The sequence below is a fragment of the Electrona antarctica genome (assembly GCF_951216825.1).
Source record: "Electrona antarctica genome assembly, chromosome: 24".
In the NCBI taxonomy this organism is placed as follows: Eukaryota; Metazoa; Chordata; class Actinopteri; order Myctophiformes; family Myctophidae; genus Electrona; species Electrona antarctica.
In genome coordinates this window covers 137,643-156,481 of record NC_136803.1, presented here as the reverse complement: position 1 = coordinate 156,481, position 18,839 = coordinate 137,643, and the positions used below count along the sequence as shown (strand labels likewise).

The 18,839-nt window shown below is 46.7% G+C and overlaps 1 protein-coding gene across 1 annotated transcript; it reads right to left on the bottom strand.

The window, feature by feature from the left end:
* Positions 1-1,459: 1,459 nt before the first annotated feature.
* Positions 1,460-17,790, bottom strand: LOC306917153 (sodium/myo-inositol cotransporter-like; the record flags this gene model as incomplete). Its single annotated transcript, XM_079495286.1, has 9 exons — positions 17,530-17,790; positions 16,628-16,792; positions 13,528-13,747; positions 11,240-11,435; positions 8,413-8,540; positions 6,662-6,900; positions 4,499-4,636; positions 3,368-3,737; positions 1,460-2,478 (listed from the first exon to the last, which is right to left on the bottom strand). Exons 1-9 carry the CDS (start codon positions 17,776-17,778, stop codon positions 1,460-1,462), a joined length of 2,724 nt encoding a protein of 907 aa, XP_079351412.1. The 5' UTR covers positions 17,779-17,790.
* Positions 17,791-18,839: the final 1,049 nt, after the last annotated feature.

Here is an 18,839-nt window from a genome sequence, read left to right as displayed (position 1 = left end):
TTGATCCTATAAAGAATTTAATTATAGGTCTAGTTTTTCCCACCAATTTTGGAGCTCTGGCTCATGGACTCAGGGCCGGATCTACCATATGGGCACTTTGGGCACGTGGCCAGGGGTCTCACCAGACTGTTGGTCTGTGTGGTGTGCATGCGTCCGTCCTTGTCCACCACTTGGCCTTTACTCTGGTGTATTTGAGTCAAGGAAGCCTTCTCTGCGTCTGTGTCACTGTTGTTGTCGTTGAATCTGTCCTATCGAGTCTCTCTTCCTCCCCTCCTCTCGAGAGACACTTATATTGCTCATGTATACGTTCTGTAGCTTGCGTGGTGCCCTCTTGCGAGCGCTGCAACAGAGGTTGCTAACCCCTGTTGCCCTGCCAGTCTGTCCTGGAGGTCAGCTGTCTCTCCAGCGTCACCAGACCTTCCTCGGTTGCCATCCAGACGTTGGTTGCCCAGGGAGTTCATATCAATGATGCCGGTGATGCCTTTTGCGACTCTGACAGTGTGACACAGTGCGTGTTCATACCGAGACACTCTGACAGTGTGACACAGTGCGTGTTCATACCGAGATAGACACTCTGACAGTGTAACAGTGCGTGTTCATACCGAGATAGACACTCTGACAGTGTGACACATGTTCTCCCTGTGTCCCCTATAAGGTAGGTACCCTCACATGTTCTCCCCGTGTCCCCTAGGGTAGGTACCCTCACATGTTCTCCCCGTGTCCCCTATAGGGTAGGTACCCTCACAAAAACATGCAGTAATCCTGGTCTCTAAACTGCCTCCCCCTGGCCAGCCGGGGCGCCTGATGGAGGGGAACTGAAGGAACTGGTCGGAATAACGTGTTCCTTCCACGCGCTATACGGCCGGCCAGGGAAACTCCCCCCTGTCAGGTGTAAAGGAGCAACTTGGACTCCTCATGCATGGAGGTTGGCAGAGGAAGTGTAGCGCCCAGGATTACATTAGATAATTGGCACTGGGTGAAAAATCTGGGTTGCAAAATCGTGGGATAAAAATTATTAAGAAAAAAAAAAAGAACCCGGCTCGATAAGCCTGATCGATAACGATAAGGTGCTCGTTATCAATTAGAATTAACAAGCTCCATCCCTGGCATAGGATAACGACGTCATGTGGTTCGTCTACTCCAGGGGTTCTCAACGTTTTTGGCCGGGGACCCCCGGAAATGCTTTGGCAATGTCTCGGGACCGCCCCCGCCCGACCCCCAATATAAATGGACTGCTACAATAACCTTAATAATAGAGACAATACACCATAAATAAATACTGAAACCAGATATAATCATTAGGGAAGGTGTATGCATGTACTATGTGTACTATATGTAAACTCTTCATTTCCATTTTCCAGCCATTCAGTTGCAAAAAAATATATATATATAGATATATATATATATATATTTTTTTAAATAATTTGGCGACCCACGGGTTGAGAACCCCTGGTCTACTCTACAGGGAGAAGTAGACAAAGAGGAACACGCAGGCGGAGCAGACCAGCACCAGGCCCACATTGAGCGCCACGGAGGACGCTCCCGTGGGCTGCCGGAGCAGCGCGTCCACCAGCGCCTCCTGCTGTTGGGCCGAGAGCACCGCGGCCGCCGGCCCGCCCGCCGCCGCGGCCATCCCGCCGCAGAGCCACCGCAGGGCCCTCGCTCCCCGGCCGCGCTCCCCGGCCACGTCACCGCGGCCCGCGGCCAAGCACCGCTCGGTGCAGTCCTCCTCCTCCTCCTCCTCCTCTTCCTCCTCCTCCTCTGCGAGCCTCTCCGCCGCTGCCGAGGAGTGGCGGCCATTTTGGATTTGAACCAGGGCGTTGTTGTCGTCGGCGCCGTTTTTCGACGTGACCGCTTGAGCACCGTCGTCCGGCTGATGGTGGCCGTCCGGGGGGCTGCCGTAAGGGGGGCTACACTCCGGGGGGCTGCCGTAAGGGGGGCTACCCTCCGGGGGGCTGCCGTAAGTGGGGCTACCCTCCGGGGGGCTGCCGTAAGGGGGGCTACCCTCCGGGGGGCTGCCGTAAGGGGGGCTACCCTCCGGGGGGCTGCCGTAAGGGGGGCTACCCTCCGGGGGGCTGCCGTAAGGGGGGCTACCCTCCGGGGGGCTGCCGTAAGGGGGGCTACCCTCCGGGGGGCTGCCGTAAGGGGGGCTACCCTCCGGGGGGCTGCCGTAAGGAGGGCTACCCTCCGGGGGGCTGCCGTAAGGGGGGCTACCCTCCGGGGGGCTGCCGTAAGGGGGGCTACCCTCCGGGGGGCTGCCGTAAGGGGGGCTACCCTCCGGGGGGCTGCCGTAAGGGGGGCTACCCTCCGGGGGGCTGCCGTAAGGGGGGCTACCCTCCGGGGGGCTGCCGTAAGGGGGGCTACCCTCCAGGGGGTGAACCTCGACGTCTTTGCCAAGAAGCTGCAGACCGTTGTTTTGGGGATGATGTTTTGCGGCTGGACTCTTCATCTCCGTTCCACCGTTGTCTTCCAGGAGGCCTGTCACCATGACAACAGTTAAGTTGACCATTAATTCATTCATCAATTGTCACACAAATATTTGCGATTATAACGTTTTAATTGTTGTTTTTTGTTTATTGAACATTGGAACGTTACGATTTGTATTTCTCATTACAAATATGACGAATAAATAATATAAAGAAAATCACTGGGACATTTTAATAATTTGTAATATACTAGAGTGGTGCCCGGTTGGACTTGGAACGATGCAAGTTGGAAATGGATGCGCCACCCAAATCTGTGTGCCTTTTATGCCCAAATATGGAGAATGATATCAGATCAGGCCAGCTGCATATATGGACACTGGGCAGTGGGCCCTGCATGTCCAGAGCTCAGGCAGAGGCCTTTTTGGGGCGGTTCTGAACAACGTTACTGAATGGGAAAATGTATAGAGTTACGTTAAAAGTTACAGCAAAAAGTAGTTTCTTTATGTAAAGTGACTTAATGTAAGGGCTTTAGTTCCAACACTGGTTAAGATTGTTTTCTTTCCAACAAAAAAAGCACAAAATAGCGGAAATATATCTGATCTACGAGTAAGTAGTACTCGTAGATCTGCGATTGCAAAATTGCGACCATCTCAACTAATTGCGAGTAGGCAGCGATGTTTTTTGATTGACTGATTGAAATATTTATTAACAGTTTGCAGAATTACAGTACATTTCAAGCACAAACTCAATACAAAGACTGTTAACTGTGAGTGGACGACCCAATAAAGCATTACACTTGTTTACAAGAAGAGGGTCCAACCTTGTTCAATTCATCAAAACATTTAGGGACGTACAAATAGACACTTTTATATAGTCAAAGAACAGAACAGGAATTCATCACAAAACAACAAATTCACATGTAACAATAGTGACGGGCCTACCGTTGTCCTCGTCTCGCCGCAGCCTCGCGGCGGCCCTCTGCCTCCTCCTCCTCAGTCCCCACAGAGTGGCGGTCGCCACCCGCCGCTCGCTAGGGGGCGCCGTGCACAGGCTCACCGCCACCGCCACCCCGCCGGTCACCCAGAACAAGATGGCCGCCACGTACATGAAGTGGACCCTGACGAACGCCGGCCGCTCGTCCTCCCGGTCGCAGGGCGGCTCGTGGTAGACGAAGGCCAGCGCCAGCCGCGCCACGCCCAGCGCCAGGCCCGCCATGCCGCCCCAGAAGGCGCCCGCCTCGTTGCAGCGGCGCCACAGCACGCCCAGCAGGAAGAGAGCGGCGATGGGCGGAGTCAGGTAGTCCGACACCTCCTGGAAGGTTACAGGGAGGGAAATGAACGAAAAATAATTTAATCCCATTCAGGGCGTCGGGACTCGGGAACCCCTTTTGGGGTATACCTTAGCTATTGAAAAATAGCAACGATTTGAGTTAAAAAACGTTTGCTCTGAAAGAATATAGGTGCCACGTATATATGCCACGGCCCCTATAGGCCACGCCCCCTACCTGTATGTAGTAGAACATCTGGTCTATATGCCACGCCCCCTTATAGGCCACGCCCCCTACCTGTATGTAGTAGAACATCTGGTATATATGCCACGGCCCCTATAGGCCACGCCCCCTACCTGTATGTAGTAGAACATCTGGTATATATGCCACGCCCCCTATAGGCCACGCCCCCTACATGTATGTAGTAGAACATAATATGTTCTACTACATACATGTAGGGGGGCCATATTATGGTATATATGCCACGGCCCCTATAGGCCACGCCCCCTACCTGTATGTAGTAGAACATCTGGTATATATGCCATGCCCCCTTATAGGCCATGCCCCCTATAGGCCACGCCCCATATATGCCACACCCCCTATAGACCATGCCCCCTATAGGCCACGCCCCCTATATGTCACGCCCCCTACCTGTATGTAGTAGTAGAACATCTGGTATATATGCCACGCCCCCTATATGCCACGCCTCACATAGGCCACGCCCCCTACCTGTATGTAGCAGAACATCTGGTATATATGCCACGCCCCCTTATATACCACGCCTCCTGTAGGCCACGCCCCCTACCTGTATGTAGTAGAACATCTGGCCACCCTGCATGGCAACGATGACGGGCACCCACGCCATGCTGATGACCACCATGACCACCACGAACAGACGGCCAATCAGCAGCAGCTCCCTGGACGAGGCCCGCCTCCGCAGCATCTGTGCGTGCAAATCAGGGTCGTTATTGGTTACCCAAAACTGAAACTAAAATAAAAAAGCACGCCTGTGTGAACGGAGTGGTGCAACTCCCCTCTCCCCTCTCCCCCTGCCTCTCTCTCTCTCTCTCTCTCTCTCTCTCTCTCTCTCTCTCTCTCTCTTTGTAATAGGCCTATCTCACAGCCCGCTTTTCACGCCCACTTCCGGTAAATAGTGGTGTCTTTAACATTAGCATTTACATGTTTTTTTCTCTGGAGAATCTAAGTACATTTTCTAATGTAAAAATGTGACAGACCAATATTATTATGAAGCAAACAAGATGGTAAATCAGCTCGAACAGATAGAACAAACCTTACCTTGAGAAAACAAAAGTTGTAGACTTCTTAAATTACCTCTGTTAACATGTAGCGTCTATGGAGTGACGTCACGCTATCACCACTAACCCCAAAAGGGGGCGTATTAAGGGGGGCGGGGAAATTCTGTGAGATAGGCCTATTATCACTAGGCAACACATAGCCACACACATAGTCACATAGGTTAACACAGAAATTGCTGTTCCTTGGAGTGGTTGCACCACTCAAAAATACATTTTTGTTAACTGAACTACATTAAAACAAAAATAAAAAATACATCTTTGTTAACTGAACTACATTAAAACAAAAATAAAAAATACATCTTTGTTAACTGAACTACATTAAAACTAAAATAAAAAATACATCTTTGTTAACTGAACTACATTAAAACTAAAATAAAAAATACATCTTTGTTAACTGAACTACATTAAAACTAAAATAAAAAATACATCTTTGTTAACTGAACTACATTAAAACTAAAATAAAAAATACATCTTTGTTAACTGAACTACATTAAAACTAAAATAAAAAATACATCTTTGTTAACTGAACTACATCAAAACTAAAATAAAAAATACATCTTGGTTAACTGAACTACATTAAAACTAAAATAATACTGTACTGTACTGTACTGTACTGTACTGTACTGTACTGTACTGTACTGTACTGTACTGTACTGTACTGTACTGTACTGTACTGCATGTACTGTACTGTCACTGCATGTACTGTACTGGCACACCGGAAATCATCATAATATACAGTTAATATGTGCGTGTGTGTTTGTGTTTGTGTGTGTGTTAGGTTGCGCACTGGTGGTGAAAAACAACCATGCTGTTTTCGTGCTCATACCCTGGCTGCCTGCCTGGGTATGAGCAGCCAGGCACCCAGGCAGGCAGCCAGCCACACACTCCGTAAGGGATTCAGGGTGCCTGCCTGGGTATGAGCAGCCAGGCACCCAGGCAGCCAGCCAGCCACACACTCCGTAAGGGATTCACTCAAAAATGAAACTAAAACTAAGCTATGTCACAGAAATAAAAGAAATCACACCCATGTGAAGTAAGTGGTGCAACTCCGTGTGGGGGTCCCGGGGGGGGGGGTCCAGACCCACAGGAACGCACCCAGGGTGCCGGCCTGATTCCGGCGAGCCGCCCCGCGTCCGAAACGGTTGAGAAATGACAGTTACCGTGTGGGGGTCCCTCTACTGTACCCTCTACTGCAGGGGTTCTCAACCTTTTTGGCCGGGGACCCCCGAAAATGCTTTGGCAACGTCTCGGGACCCCCGCCCCGCCCCCTCCCGACCCCCAATATAAATTGACTGCTACAATAACCTTAATAATAGAGACAATACACCATAAAAAAATACTGCAACCATCATCATTAGGGAAGGTGTATGCATGTACTATGTGTACTATATGTAAATTCTTCATTTCCACTTTACAGCCATTCAGTTGCAAAAAAAAAAATTATAATAATTTATAATTTGGCGACCCCTCGAGGGGTCGCGACCCACGGGTTGAGAACCCCTGCTCTACTGTACTGTACTGTCACTGTACTGTACTGGCACACCCAAAATCACCATATATACAGTTAATATGTGTGTGAAAAAAAAACTAAACCACAATAAAAAAAAATAAAAAAAATACCCAAAAACAAACAAACAAACTATTTTGTGAACCTTGTAGATGTCGAGGGTGAAGATGGTGCTGGCCGAGTTGAAGATGGAGTCCAGGTCGCTCATGAGCGCGGCGATCATGACGGCCATCATGAGTCCCCGGAGGCCCACGGGCATCACGCTCATCACCAGGCGGGGGTACGCCACGTTGCTGCAGCCCGCCTCGGAGCCGCACACCGCCAGGCAGTGCTCCGGGCCCAGGCACGCCAGCTCGTCGGCGAACAGGATCCTGGCGATCATCCCTAGTATGTGGAAAACCACCGAGGACTTTATTTGTTCATTTGGACAGGACAATGCATATTAATGGACGTCACATGGACGTAAATACACAGGATATAGCACAGTTGCTAATTTTCATCCGCAGTCCTCACAAGAAACACAAAACAGACAAACAGGCAAACAGGCAAACAGTGGAATACATTTACATAACATTGCATAGGGAACACAGCATAAAAAAAGAAATACACCTAAAATAATCATGAATGGTTGCAGCTTTGGTTTTCAAGCAACCATTTTTTCAGATTGTATTTAAAAGATGGAAATGTAGCACAATCCCTTATACGCAGAGGAAGGCCAGTCCATGCTACACAACCCTGTACTGAGAGGACATTTTGGCCGAATGTTGTTTGCCGGTGCGGCACTTCGCAGTCACCTCGAGTGGTTGCTCTGGTACTGATTCCCCTATCAGGCTTTTGTTTAATGAATTCACTTAGGGGGGGGGGGGGGGGGGGGCGGGCACAGACCATGTAGGGTCTTGTATATGACGAAGAACAGCAAAGCAGTATGGTGGGAAAGTAACCAAGTAGATTTACTTTACCATTTACTATCCAGGACGGGAACCCTGATTTATGGCAAAATAAATGGTTATGGCAAAACTTAACTTAAATAATAATCACTATTATGGGTCCATAACACATTTATTCAGCTCTTTTGAATGCATTAATTGCATACACTATTCGGTGATATATTTTCTGCCTATTCGGGCCGAAAACGAATAGGCCGGAAATGCATTTTTAGCCATTTTCTGTTCGCCGAGTGCCGCGCTACGAGCTTGTAGGTCTGCTATTTTTGAAAAATCTTGAAAATGTAGTGCAAATCTTTGAATACATATTCTTTCAGAGCGAACGTTTTTAACTCAAATGTTTGCTTCTGGGGGGGGGGTCCCTGGAACCCCCCCCCCCCTCCAGGGTCCCTGGAACAACATGTTTTCAGATGGGGGTCGGCAGCAAATTACATAATAATCTTGGGGGTCCTTGACATGAAATAGTTTGAGAATGACATAGAAACACGGGTTTTCCAGAAAACTGTCGTCAGGTATAAATGGGTTAAATGTGCGTAGCTGGCAGATAACGTCCCATAGGCGGTGGGGGGGGGGGGGGGGGGGGTACCAATATGTACGTACATGGCAATAAAATAATTAAATGCCGGCTGTGCCTTATCCCATTTTGGGGGCGGGAACCCCTTTTGGTGTTAGCATTATGTTATGCTTTAGCTATTGAAAAATAGCAGATCTACAAGCTCATAGCGTGCCACCGAGTGGCGCGCTACGAGCTTGTAGGTCTGCTATTTTTGAGAAATCGAAGAACGACTGACATAGAAACATAGGGATTTTCAGGAAACTGTCAGGATTTAGAAGACATTTTTAGAATCTGATCTCAGGTCAAAATGGGTTATTTTAGGTTTTAGGAGGCGTTTTTTTTAGAAAGTACTGTAAGTACTTAAGTACAATGTTGAGGTACTTGTACTTTATTTACCTGGGATGACGATGATGAACATGGGCAGGATCTTGAGGAAGCCGCCAGCGAGGGTGGCGCCCTTGGCATGGGCGATGTTTTTAGCTGCCAGGACCCTCTGCACGATGACCTGGTCTGCACACCAGTACCTATAGCAGCAGCATCATGTTTTTAGCTGCCAGGACTTTCTGCACGATGACCTGGGCTTCACTCACACCTTCACAACAGAATGTTGTATCGCTGATGCATGAGACTTGTTGACTGATGCAAGCTCGCAATTCATTTCCAAAGGAAGTCACATGGTTTGACACAACATTGTATGAGGGGGAGGGGGGGCAGTCGAAACACAGCCGAAAGCCGTACGACAAAAAATGTTGTGTCAAACCATGTGACTTCCATTGGAAATGCATTGGGGCGGCCATGACACTTACCCTTTGTTTACATCTACCATGCAACATTGTTGTATGCTAGATGTATAGGTGTGAGTGAGGCCCTTTCCCTTGAAGTGAGGCCCTGGTCTGCACACCAGTACCTAGCAGCAACACCATGTCAGCATGTCACACAACATACATACAACACACCAGTACCTAGCAGCAACAACATGTCAGCATGTCACACAACACACATACAACACACCAGTACCTAGCAGCAACAACATGTCAGCATGTCACACAACACACATACAACACACCAGTACCTAGCAGCAGCAACATGACAGCATGTCACACAACACACATACAACACACCAGTACCTAGCAGCAACAACATGTCACACAACACACATAAAACACACCAGTACCTAGCAGCAACAACATGTCACACAACACACATACAACACACCAGTACCTAGCAGCAACAACATGTCACACAACACACATACAACACACCAGTACCTAGCAGCAACAACATGTCACACAACACACATACAACACACCAGTACCTAGCAGCAACAACATGTCACACAACGCACATACAACACACCAGTACCTAGCAGCAACAACATGTCAGCATGTCACACAACACACATACAACACACCAGTACCTAGCAGCAACAACATGTCAGCATGTCACACAACACACATACAACACACCAGTACCTAGCAGCAACAACATGTCAGCATGTCACACAACACACATACAACACACCAGTACCTAGCAGCAGCAACATGTCACACAACACACATACAACACACCAGTACCTAGCAGCAACAACATGTCACACAACACACATACAACACACCAGTACCTAGCAGCAACAACATGTCACACAACACACATACAACACACCAGTACCTAGCAGCAACAACATGTCACACAACACACATACAACACACCAGTACCTAGCAGCAACAACATGTCAGCATGTCACACAACACACATACAACACACCAGTACCTAGCAGCAACAACATGTCACACAACATACATACAACACACCAGTACCTAGCAGCAACACCATGTCACACAACACACATACAACACACCAGTACCTAGCAGCAACAACATGTCACACAACACACATACAACACACCAGTACCTAGCAGCAACAACATGTCACACAACACACATACAACACACCAGTACCTAGCAGCAACAACATGTCAGCATGTCACACAACACACATACAACACACCAGTACCTAGCAGCAACAACATGTCACACAACATACATACAACACACCAGTACCTAGCAGCAACAACATGTCACACAACACACATACAACACACCAGTACCTAGCAGCAACAACATGTCAGCATGTCACACAACATACATGTTGTGTGACATGTAGCATGTAGCCAAAAAACGTTGAGAACCCCTGCACTATTAAGGAGTCACACGTTGTTACGACTCTTGGTAGAGCATTCCACATTTCTGGCCACATATATACTGTAGCAGTAGAATTAATTTGACTCCATCTTTGTGCTGAAACTGAGTTTGGTTGGGGTAACGTTCCTTCTGGTCCTGGTCCTGTGCAATTTGCAACTCTAGATTTTTTTTTATAATGGGATGAATCCAGAGTTGCAATACCCTCCATTGACTCCCCACTCATCCAATTTGCGTTTGCGTTCTGCTTGTATTAAACGACGTTAAACTCTGCAACATTGCAGCTCTACGCCAAGCTTGAATTATCCTCTTTCAATCTGCCAAACTTGAATTATCCTCTTTCAATCTGCCAAGCTTGAATTATCCTCTTTCAATCTGCCAAACTTGAATTATCCTCTTTCAATCTGTCAAGCTTTTGTTTCATAAAAATCCACCGTAGAGATGTTATGAGCTACTTTCTGAGGATAGGAGGATAATTCAAGCTTTCTGTACAGCTGCAATGTTGGTGACTACTAAACGTTGTTTAATACAAGCAGATCGCAAAAGCAATTTGGATGAGTAGGTAGGGAGGGAGGGTATTGCAACTCTAGATTCATCCCATTATAAAACAAAATCTAGAGTTGCAAATTGCGCTCGAGCGCTGTCCATGCAGCCTGGATGGAGAGGGACAAGCTGTCCATGCAGCCTGGATGGAGGGGGACAAGCTGGTAGTTGGAAATACATCGTTTTCAACGAGGGGCAGCGCAAATATCAGCAACTTTAGGCATGTGTGCAACATGACAACTGTTTTAAAGTATTGTACAGTGACAACTAAAGTCTCTGTAATGTTTATGTTGTACTATTACTAAAAAAAACAATCTAAAATAAAGGGATTTAAGATCATTAAAGCTGGGCTGTTGACCTGAGTCCAGTGCATTCTGCCAGCTTCCGGTCCAGGACTTCCGGTCCAGAACCTACGGCTCTGGGGGTACTGTACCAGATGGGGGGGTGGGGGGGTTGGGGGCGTGTCGGAGGTCAAACCGTACCAGATGGAGGCGGGGGTCTGGCCCAGCAAGAAGCCGGGCCAGGGGAGGTCGGGGTCGGCCGGGCCTCGGAGGATCTTCAGGGCGTGGGCTTTGGGTTGGTTCCGCTCCACGCACAGCGGGCTGACGGTCAGGTTGGGAGAGGACAGCAGGATGGCCGTCACGTTGGGCCTGGCCTCCATGTATCTGACCATCACTCCTGAAGAACCAACATATGTGACCACATTTGACTGAGGGACTGCCATTGGATTTATTTTGAATTTTCGTTTTTGTGAAAGCAGGGAATCATAGCTTCTAACATTACACCTAGCTACATGTTTAAGCATTTATTTCATATTTACATGTCTTCTGTGGTCTCTAACATTACACCTAGCTACATGTTTAAGCATTTATTTCATATTTACATGTCTTCTGTGGACTCTAACATTACACCTAGCTACATGTTTAAGCATTTATTTCATATTTACATGTCTTCTGTGGTCTCTAACATTACACCTAGCTACATGTTTAAGCATTTATTTCATATTTACATGTCAATTTCAGCTCTGACACTTATTTCAGACATGCTCTAGTATGTGAAGAGTCTGCCTGTGATATTAACTCATTTTGGGAAACATTTGATCAACAGTTGTAGGGTAATACACCAACACAGGTAGGAATAGGAATAACAGTTGTAGGGTAATACACCAACACAGGTAGGAATAGGAATAACAGTTGTAGGGTAATAGACCAACACAGGTAGGAATAAGATTCTTTGAAAAAAATATTTAGATTTGTGAGAACAGTGGCTTCCATTATCTCATTGGCAGTCATTGCAACTTTTCAAGACTAGAAAGCCTGCAGTTTATATTAGACATTTGTGACCAGATTTGACTGAGAGACTGCCATCGCGCAAACTCCAGCTTTTCACCAGAGAAGAAAAACAATCGAAAGCTACATGCAAATCTCGGAACTGCTCTTCTCCGCCCCCAAATCAGAGGTAAAGTTACCGAAAAAACAAGCATACTTTGGATTTATAAATGTATACATTTAATTTACCCAAATCAATAATCTGTTGGAATGAAAACCTTCTTCAACATTCAAACTGTGTTAATATGAAAAAAAAACGAAAATCACACACACAAAAAATCGAGTTTATTTAGCGATTTTCTGCCTTTTCATTATTGGCGAGATGAGGACCATTTTGCCAGGCTCGGTCACATTTATTTCATATTTACATGTCGATTTCAGCTCTGACACTTATTTCAGACATGCTCTAGTTAGTATGTGAAGAGTCTGCCTGTGATATTAACTCATTTTGGGAAACATTTGATCAACAGTTGTAGGGTAATACACCAACACAGGTAGGAATAGGAATAACAGTTGTAGGGTAATACACCAACACAGGTAGGAATAGGAATAACAGTTGTAGGGTAATACACCAACACAGGTAGGAATAGGAATAACAGTTGTAGGGTAATAGACCAACACAGGTAGGAATAGGAATAACATTTGTAGGGTAATACACCAACACAGGTAGGAATAGGAATAGTAGCAATCGGAAACCCGTCCACCAGTGACATCATCATTAGACAGGTTTCTTTTAAACTAAGATTCTTTGAAAAAAATATTTAGATTTGTGAGAACAGTGGCTTCCATTATCTCATTGGCAGTCATTGCAACTTTTCAAGACTAGAAAGCCTGCAGTTTATATTAGACATTTGTGACCAGATTTGACTGAGAGACTGCCATCGCGCAAACTCCAGCTTTTCACCAGAGAAGAAAAACTTATTTTTTTCAAAATGAGTTAATAGCACAGGCAGACTCTTCACATACTAGAGCATGTCTGAAATAAGTGTCAGAGCTGAAATCGATGTAAATTTGAAATAAATGCTTAAACATGTAGCTATAGGTGTAATGTTAGAGACCACAGAAGACATGTAAATATGAAATAAATGCTTAAACATGTAGCTAGGTGTAATGTTAGAGTCCACAGAAGACATGTAAATATGAAATAAATGCTTAAACATGTAGCTAGGTGTAATGTTAGAGACCACAGAAGTGAACCTTTCAAGCCTGTTTTCTCAACTCGCTGTTTCTCTGCAAGACATTACTCTATAAGCCATATCTCCAAAACTGGTGGGTCAAACTGAACAACCAATATGTCAATTTGAAGCTATGATTCCCTGCTTTCATACGACATGAAAAAACGAAAATTAAAAAAAATCCAATGGCAGTCCCTCAGTCAAATTTAGTCACATTTGTAGAATCAAACTCAGGTCTAAATGCTGGTTAAAATGAAAGCGTCTAACCTTGCAGTCCTCCCACGTGGCCCAGGCTGATGACGGTCAGGCAGAGCGCGCCGGCGATCATGAGCGCCGCCTGCAGGGCGTCGGTGTAGATGACGGCGGTCAGGCCGCCCGTCACGGTCAGCAGGGCGGTCATGGCGAGGAGGGCTGTGATGGACGCGTACAGGTCCCACCCCAGAGACTCCCTGATGAACAGAGCCCCGGAGTACAGGTCCACCGACACCTGTCAATCACAACCATCAACTTTATACAGGTCCACCGACACCTGTCAATCACAATCAACTTTATACAGGTCCACCGACACCTGTCAATCACAATCAACTTTATACAGGTCCACTGACACCTGTCAATCACAATCAACTTTATACAGGTCCACTGACACCTGTCAATCACAATCAACTTAACCCATTTTGACCTGAGACCAGATTCTAAAAATGTCTTCTACATCCTGACAGTTTTCTGAAAAAGCTGTTTCTATGTCAGTCGTTCTTTGATTTTTCAAAAATAGCAGACCTACAAGCTCGTAGCGCGCCACTCGGTGGCGCGCTATGAGCTTGTAGATCTGCTATTTTTCAATAGCTAAAGCATAACATAATGCTAACACCAAAAGGGGTTCCCGCCCCCAAAATGGGTTAAGGTCCACCGACACCTGTCAATCACAATCAACTTTTGTTATAATAAATCAGTGTTGATTTTGACAGGCGATTTAGATATATAGTAGTTTTAGTCGTAGTCTTTTGAATAGTTCTCACTTAGTTTTAGTCACATTTTAATCACCTTGAATGTTTTAGTGTTTAGTCTAGTTTTAGTCGACTAAATATCATAAGATTTTAGTCGACTAAATCTACAGTTGATTTAATGGACTAAAATGTGCCTTGACAGGCCTTCATGCCGTCGTAATGACTGATTTTACACTTCACATCTACAAGCCCACAACGCGTCGCAGCGTTGTAGATCTGCTATTTTCAGCAGTGTAAACTGGATCTCTTGTCCACTAGTCCCTTCCTAACATTTTAGTCTAGTTTTTATTTGTTGACGAAATTGTCAATACATTTAGTCTTAGTTGTAGTCGTCATAGCTTAGTTTTCATTTAGTTTCCATGTAGTTCTCGTCAGTGGAAGAAGGAAGTCGACGGACAGTTTTTGTCATAGTTTTAGTCGACGAAAACAACACTGCACTGAACACAGGTCCACCGACACCTGTCAATCACCTGTCAATCACCTGTCAATCACCTGTCAATCACCTGTCAATCACCCTGCATGTCCACACCTGTCAATCACAATCAACTTGTATTATTACCCACAGAGCAGGACAGTATAAATAGTATACAGGTAAAGATGCTGCTTGTAGATCTGCTATTTACTGCAGGCTAACACAGGGTGCTTGTAGATCTGCTATTTACTGCAGGCTAACACAGGGTGCTTGTAGATCTGCTATTTACTGCAGGCTAACACAGGGTGCTTGTAGATCTGCTATTTACTGCAGGCTAACACAGGGTGCTTATAGATCTGCTATTTACTGCAGGCTAACACAGGGTGCTTATAGATCTGCTATTTACTGCAGGCTAACACAGGGTGCTTATAGATCTGCTATTTACTGCAGGCTAACACACGGGTGCAGCTAAGTAAATAAAACAGGCTTTACCTGCCCAAAACAAGCTTTGTGTACAGTGCGTGTCCATTGGTGTGTATGTACGTGCACGTCGGCTGAACATGTTTGTCTGTTTGCCGATGTGTGATGTGTGTCTACCGGTATTTGTCTCTGTTTGTCTCTGTTTGCCCACTGTGTGTGCGTGCGTGCGTGCGTGCGTGCGTGCGTGCGTGCGTGCGTGCGTGTACACTGTACGTAGGAATAGGAATACTGGAATAGTACAGCATAGGAAACCCGTCCACCAGTGACATCATCATTAGACAGGTTTCTTTTAAACAAGATTTCTTGAAAAAGATATTTAGATTCGTGAGAACAATGGCTTCCATTATCTCATTGGCAGTCATTGCAACTTTTCAGGAATAGAAAGCCTACAGTTTCTATTAGCTTGGATTTCCCATCGATGATGTCACTGGTGGACGGGTTTCTGAACCGCCCACGGCCCTCCTAATCCTATGAGACACAGACTGGTTTCTGAACTGCCCACAGCCCTCCTATGAGACACAGACTGGTTTCTGAACTGCCCACAGCCCTCCTATGAGACACAGACTGGTTTCTGAACTGCCCACGGCCCTCCTATGAGACACAGACTGGTTTCTGAACTGCCCACGGCCCTCCTATGAGACACAGACTGGTTTCTGAACTGCCCACGGCCCTCCTATGAAACACAGACCGAGTAGAAAACAATGGTGGCATTTTATCATGGACATTAGTGAGGACCAATTAGGTTGAAAAGTGGTGAAGTGGGGTTGTCCACTGAGCGACCCTACCCTGAAGCTGGGGTTGTCCCTTCAACCCCGAACGACAAGAGAGCACACCAGTGCGTTCAGGGCGCATTTCCGAACGCACCCGTAGAGTAAAACATTTGACCTCTGACCTTGGTGAAGATGTAGGGTGCGTTCAGAAATGCGCCCTGCCTGAACGCACTGGTGTGCTCTCTTGTCGTTCGTTTATTCAGTGCACTCGGTGCGTTGTCGTTCGAAAATCCAGTGCGCTGCGCACCGGGTGTGCCGAGTGCCCGCACTGAGCGACCCTACCCTGAAGCTGGGGTTGTCCACTGAGCGACCCTACCCTGAAGCTGGGGTTGTCCACTGAGCGACCCTACCCTGAAGCTGGGGTTGTCCACTGAGCGACCCTACCCTGAAGCTGGGGTTGTCCACTGAGCGACCCTACCCTGAAGCTGGGGTTGTCCACTGAGCGACCCTACCCTGAAGCTGGGGTTGTCCACTGAGCGACCCTACCCTGAAGCTGGGGTTGTCCACTGAGCGACCCTACCCTGAAGCTAGGGGTTGTCCGGTGTGAATCGGTGTGATTGCGTCACAGCTGTGGTCGTTCGTAAATAAGGCACACTGAACGCACTCTGTGACGTCACCGCCCACCACACTCAACAAACTGACCACATTCCCGGTGCGCATTTCCGAACGCACCCGTAGAGTAAAACATGTTGACCTCTGACCTTGGTGAAGATGTAGAGCAGCAGCGACAGCGCGGCGAAGTACACCTTGATCCGTCTCCCACCGTAGCGCCGGGCCAGGTACTCCGGCATGGTGAACACGCCACAGTGCACGTACACAGGAACGAACACCCAGCCCAGCAGCTGCAGCAGCACCAGGGCATTCACCTACAGCAGGGTCACAGACATGGGGAGAAAAACAAATATGTTAATGGCGTTTAGAAGACTTTCCTGGGGGTCTTTGTGTGTGTAATATGTGGTTTTAGATATTTTAGGTTTTATCAGTGAGCCCCCAGTGTCTCTGATGTCATGGACACTGGGCTCACTTACTGTACTTCCTGGACTACATGTTGTCTCAGTAAGACAGCCCCTCCCCCCTATCCACAAGGAGGAGCAGTGCACCAAAGCATTGTGGGAATTGTAGTCCAGGAAGGAAGCCTTCCTTACCCGTTATCCCTAAACTTCTTCGCCTTTTTTTTTACCATTTTGAAAAACAATTTTGAATAGTTCAAAAAGCCGATCTACAAGCTCAACCGGCCGGTCTCAGTCATAACATTACGTCACATAACATTGGGTGTCTCTAAAGAGCTCTGTTACCTGCTTCCTGTTACCTGTGTTTCCTGGTCATGTGACCTGAGTAACCAATACATGACAGCAGCGTGTGTGTGTGTGTGGCAGGCAATCAGGTCCCGACTATAGGAGCCAAAGTCTCCTCCTCCATTAAATTTGACTAATTCATAAGTCAGGTTTCACCTGACAAAAAGGCAAAGAAGTTTATCGATAAGGGGTAAGGAAGGTAAGGGGTAAGGTAAGGTAAGATAAGGGGTAAGGAACTGGCGATAATAGGGCCATACGACTATAAAAACCAAACCAAAAAGTGCTGATTGGTCGGTTGACAGTAGTACCTCCCACGCGGCCACGGCCAATCCGCTGGCGGCTCCCGAGCCGGCGAGTCCGATGAAGTGCTCGCTGCCGATGTTGCTGACGAACAGTGAGGCGCCGACCAGTGCCCAGTTCATGGAGCGCCCGGCCAGGAAGTACCCGGCCAGCGTGTGGCGCTGTGGCGCTGTGGAGCGACGCCTCACGGCCAGCAGGCCAACCCCCAGCACCAGCAGGAAGTAGAGCGCCACCACGACCAGGTCCCACACCGCCATTCTGACCTCGCTGGCGGCCATCTTGTTTGTTTTTTTACAAGGATGAGTTGGAGGGGTTTTATATCTCCAATATCTGCCGGGAACGTCTCGCGATCCCAGAGAATGTCAAATGAAGTCACTAATGTTGCTCTGGAGAGTGGAGCTCTCTGGTGGAGCTGTTGCCCCCACGACCCGACTACGGATAAGCAGTTGAAGATGGATGGATGGATGGGATGGGATGGAATGGATGGATGGAATGGATGGATGGATGGATGGATGGATGGATGGATGGATGGATGGATGGATGGATGGATGGACAGACACCACTCCAGTGACTGGCTTTGTGTGTCCCTATGTGTCTATGTGTACGAACAGCTGCAACACCTCTGGGTGACCTAAAGTGGCGCTGTTGAGCAGCCTACAGGCCTCATTCACACTGAGCACTATAACTATAACAATAAAACTGTTCCGTACAGTACAGAGTAACGTACAGTATATATCACAATAAAAGTATAGTTTACAGTTCACACAAGTGGGATTTTACTTTTGTATTGTCCTTTATAGATTTATAAATTATTCAAAGGGAAAACGAAATAATTAAAATGATTACAAATTTAGCAAACATATTTGTAACGTGTAGAATTATGAATGGAAAAGATTATGCAATTCTAATTGCAGATTTATATTAAAAATATATACTTATACTAAGAATTCAGTGATGTTGGTGAGCAACGTTTTGTGTGTATTTAAGAGGTATTGATGTGTGAATGTTTTAGTTGTTCTTCTCAGATTCAGAGCCAAAGCACTGCGTGCTGATTAGGGAATTATTGATTAATGCGTTAATTGATCCATTGATCGTTTTGACGAGCTTATCGATTGATTAACCGCTCAGTTGATGAGCAGCGTTTAAAAAAATAAAGAAATCTGAGAATCTTAATTTCCCTCAATGTCTAACATACAAATCTACACTTTTGCTGATATACGGAAATAATACGAAAGGCATATTATATTCCTTAATCAAATAGTTATTTGACCGTTTGTGATGCTGGGCCAGGAAATGAGAAAATAGAATCAAATGAAAA